At 62.7% G+C, this 4033-nt stretch overlaps 1 protein-coding gene across 1 annotated transcript; it reads left to right on the plus strand.

The window, feature by feature from the left end:
- The first annotated feature begins 86 nt into the window (after positions 1-86).
- SERP1 (stress associated endoplasmic reticulum protein 1) lies at positions 87-1998 on the plus strand. The gene is made up of 3 exons (XM_033068699.1): positions 87-248; positions 337-412; positions 615-1998. Exons 1-3 carry the CDS (start codon positions 165-167, stop codon positions 653-655), a joined length of 201 nt encoding a protein of 66 aa, XP_032924590.1. The 5' UTR covers positions 87-164; the 3' UTR covers positions 656-1998.
- Positions 1999-4033: the final 2035 nt, after the last annotated feature.

The following is a 4033-nucleotide window of genomic DNA, read 5'->3' on the forward strand; positions in this document are numbered from 1 at the left end:
GGCGCAGCGGCCGCAGCGCGCGCCACGTTCCCGGGCGGGGCGGGGCCCGCGGCGCGTGCGCGGGTTGGCGCGCGCGGGCCCCGCCCCCGGCGCGCTCCCGGCGTGCGGAGCGCGCGGTGCTGACGCGGCAGCGGCGGCCGGGCCGGACCGGGCCGAGCGCGGACATGGTGGCCAAGCAGCGCATCCGCATGGCCAACGAGAAGCACAGCAAGAACATCACCCAGCGAGGGAACGTCGCCAAGACCTCGGTGCGCGGGGCCGGGCCGGGCCGAGCGGGGCGGGCACGGGCGGGGGTGGCGGGGCCGGGCCGCGCTGACGGCGGTGCTGTGCTCGCAGAGAACGGCCCCGGAGGAGAAGGCGTCGGTCGGGCCCTGGCTGTTGGCTCTGTTCATCTTCGTGGTCTGCGGATCAGGTGAGCGGCCGCGCGCGGGCGGCCGGGTCCGGTGCCGGCTGCGGGCCCCGGGGGCGGCTCGGGCCCGGTCCTGCTCCTCCGGGCCCGGCCCGGTCCTCCTACTCTGGGCCCGGTCCTGCTGCTCTGGGCCTGGCTCTGCCCGTCCGGGCCCCCCGAGCGCTGCTGGCGCTGCCGGCGAGCGCTCCCCTGTCGTCTCTTGCAGCCATCTTCCAGATCATCCAGAGCATCCGGATGGGCATGTGAGGGGCCGGGCCGGGCCATGCCCGCCGGCCCCGGGGCCGCGGCTGCTGCCGAGGAGCGGCGCGCCGCACCGGCCGTGTCGCATTCCAGGTCCCTTCACGAGTCATTCCGAGTTTTCTAGCCCGTGCCACAGTGCCTTGAACAGCACCACATGTATAAAGCAATAAAAGTCTGTTGTTGATCTACAATCGTGGACCTACTTATTCGCTGAAGATCCAGCCTGGTCTCTGTAAAACGTGGAGCTATGCGCGACGTAGGTCCGTAGGAACTGACAGCTGTTGTAAACACCGCTCCCAGAGCAGCGTCACCCCCGCTGTGTGCTGGAGATGGTTGGTTTGACGCTGGAAGCCAGGATTCCCGCAGAGGCTGGAGCCCGACTGTGCAGCATGTTCCCGAGGAGCCTCCGCGGGCTCCGCAGCCCCGCCGTGCATCCTCCGAGCGTGCGGGCTGCGCCCACTGCAGCATGTGGCAGTGCTGGCGCTCCCCTCGCACCGCCGCACCGCCTGTAGCTTTGTCCTAATCCACGCAAATGCTTGTCTGTGTAGGGTAGTGGGGTAGTGAGGACCCGGCACGGCCCCGCTGGAGCCTGGCGGACTGCGGGAGCACCGTGGCCAGACCTGCGGCTCCCCAAGCCTCTCCCGGCCGTGCCCGTGCTGTAAATACTTCTTGGACAACTTTCAACAAGTGGTGATAGTTTTAAATTTGACAATGTTGTGTGGGAATATTGGGTGCAGGGGGGACACGCTGCTCCCCTGCCCACAGTTCTGCTTCTGTATGTGCAGCCCCTGCAGAATGTGGTGTGTCTTGCAATATATATTTAATCTTATTTAAGGTAAAACCTGCCTTCAACTCGATTTCTTTTAACAATGGATCCAGTACTTAACTGCTTCCCTACTGGTGATCACAGTTCCTTCTTCTGTAGACGACTGTAACTTGAGATCACATGGAAAATGCTGCTATTGATCATATTTCCCTGCTGATGGCCCCGACTCCTGGCTCTGCTGCCCGCGCGGTGACAAAGGTGGTGGGAATTGCTCTGCTGGTGCACACAGTCGCTAAAGGAAGATTTCTCCAGGTTTCTTAGTAGAAGATAAAGTTTAACTCTGGTTACGCTAGAAATAATAGAAAGCTAAGTGGGGTGAGGTTAATGAAATGCCTGTTAGCTGTGGGGGAGCAGATCTTTTGTACGCGTTGTATTTCCATATGGAACCGTTGGGACTGGTGGGAGCCGGTGCAGCCCAGCCTGGGCCAGCAGGGCACGGGGACCTTGTGCTGGGAACTCGCGTGCTGTGGCAGGGAAAGTCTGTATAATCGCTGATTTTAAATAAAGTTCTTTTCAAACGCAAGTTGTGTTCACTCTGACGTGGGCAAAGCCGTGCTCTGCTGGGTGTTGGGGCTCACCAGGCACGGGTTAATTTTCCCCGAGAGGAGCCCCTGTGCCATGGGGGGCACTGGGCCGGGGTGGGACCCGGGGCCTGAGCTGGGGCTGCCAAGGCTCTGGGTGCCCCCAGCTCCTGCTCCCCTTCCCTCTGGGGCCCAGCCCTCCCCACTGGGGCTCAGCAGGTGCCTTCCCCTCTCCTCCCGTCCCCCGGCCCTGGGACCGGCACAGGCAATGACCAGGTCCTGCTGTTGCTGCAGGAGTCAGTGGTGTGCTGGCACGGCAGCTGCCCGGGGGCTGTGAGAACCTTGAGGGAGGTTTGGACAGCTGGTTCTTCAGCGTTCGGTGAATCGCTGCTGTGGTGAGGCTGGCCCGAGGTGTTTGCAGCGCTGTGCCCGCAGCGCCACCCGCAGCTCTGCCCTGGCTCCAAGCAGCAAAGCTGCCGAACAGCACCCTGTGTCTCCTGGAAGGCGAGCGGAGCAGTGCCCGAGCTGACCCCCCCGAGGGGCAGTTCGGCGCTGCCGGCAGAGCCAGCCCGGCTCTGGTGCCCGAGCCGCGGGGCTCGGGGCTCGCTGCGGGGCCGTCACCAGCACCTGCGGCAGCTCCATTGTTCCTTTGCTCGGGGCCGCTGCAGGGCCGCGCTGCAGTAACGCGGCAGGAGGGGCACAGCGCTCGCTGCCCGCGGTGCCCGCAGTCCGGCCGGGCCTTCGCCGCTGCCGGAGCGCACAAAGCGCCGCGGCCGCGACCCCGAGAGCGACCGGGACAGGGAACAGCCCGGCGGGGCCGCCACAGCCACGGAGGGTGCGAGGGCCCGAGAGACTCGGAACTGGCCCGAGGCTGCGGGGACGGCCCGGGAACGGGACCGGGAAAGAAAAGGGGAAGGGGAACAGAACCGGGACACGGAACGGAAACGGGAGCGGGACCGGGGCGGCTCCGCCCCGCCCCACAGCGCCGCCCCGCCCCACAGCGCCGCCCCGCGGCCGCCACGGGCCCTGCAGCGCCCGCTGAGCCACGGCCGGGGAAGGAAAGGACCCGGCTCCAAAGGGGAAAGGAAGGATCCCTGCTCCAGAGGGGGAAGGAAGGGTCCTCCCTGCTGCAGATGGGGAAGGGTCCCTGCTGCAGCCCGGTGTGAAGGACACACCTGTCTCTCTGCCTCACAGCCAGGCGCAGCCATTCCGAGGGGAGCAGAGCTGCCCAGGACTGTGCTCAGGGGCTCAGCGCCCATCTGCTCCCAGCACAGGAACAGGGACCAGCCGAGCCAGCTTTAGCTGTCGCTGCTTCACTCCAAAGTGAACTGACACATTCAGTGTAGCCCCCAGAGAAGTTTTAATCAGCTACTCACCTGAGGGACTCCTGTTCCCAGGAGTCCCCAATTTGTCACTTTTTTCCGTACTTCACCAGCATCATCCTCACTGTACAGCTGGAGCAAACCCCTGGAAACACACACAGCTACCTGGAACATTTTGTTTTCTCATCTGGGTGCACTGAGGTCTCCCAGCAGTGCTCACAGCTCAGGGGGGCACAAAACACCAATCCACACCTCATGGAAAGATCATCTCGGTGTCACTTCAGTGAGAACTTTTCAATAAGCACACAACACCTGGTTTGTTTGAACTGTGCTGAACTGATGCTTACCAGGAGATGCTTCTCAGTTTCTGGGACACTTCTTTGAGATCTGAAGACACCAAAGCTTCAGTGTCCAGTGTTTGTTCTGTTTTACCTTGGACACAAACCTGAGCAGAGTCAGAGCTGCTCAGACATTCACAGCAGCAATTCAGCAGGCCCAATGTTTGTTCAGAGCTCAGTGCAAACCCACACCCCTAAGGCAGCCACTGACAGCATCAGGAGATGCTTCTCCTACAAGAGAAGAAACCAGTCCGTTGCACGAGAAGGGGAACCCTGGCACTGGGCTGTTCCTGCCTCACTGACACTGCATTTCTCCATTTTGTTCAGAAAGAGCTACTGAATTTAATCATACTGCAACAACATCTACAGCCAAAAAA

This window comes from Catharus ustulatus, chromosome 10, assembly GCF_009819885.2.
Source record: "Catharus ustulatus isolate bCatUst1 chromosome 10, bCatUst1.pri.v2, whole genome shotgun sequence".
NCBI lineage: Eukaryota > Metazoa > Chordata > Aves > Passeriformes > Turdidae > Catharus > Catharus ustulatus.

What these genes read in the sequence shown, in the direction of transcription:
- SERP1 (XM_033068699.1), top strand. Translation starts at nt 165, where the DNA reads ATGGTGGCCAAGCAGCGCATCCGCATGGCCAACGAGAAGCACAGCAAG. An exon ending in GGAACGTCGCCAAGACCTCG is followed by an intron (nt 249 to 336) that starts GTGCGCGGGGCC and finishes CTGTGCTCGCAG; the next exon opens with AGAACGGCCCCGGAGGAGAA. An exon ending in CTTCGTGGTCTGCGGATCAG is followed by an intron (nt 413 to 614) that starts GTGAGCGGCCGC and finishes CGTCTCTTGCAG; the next exon opens with CCATCTTCCAGATCATCCAG.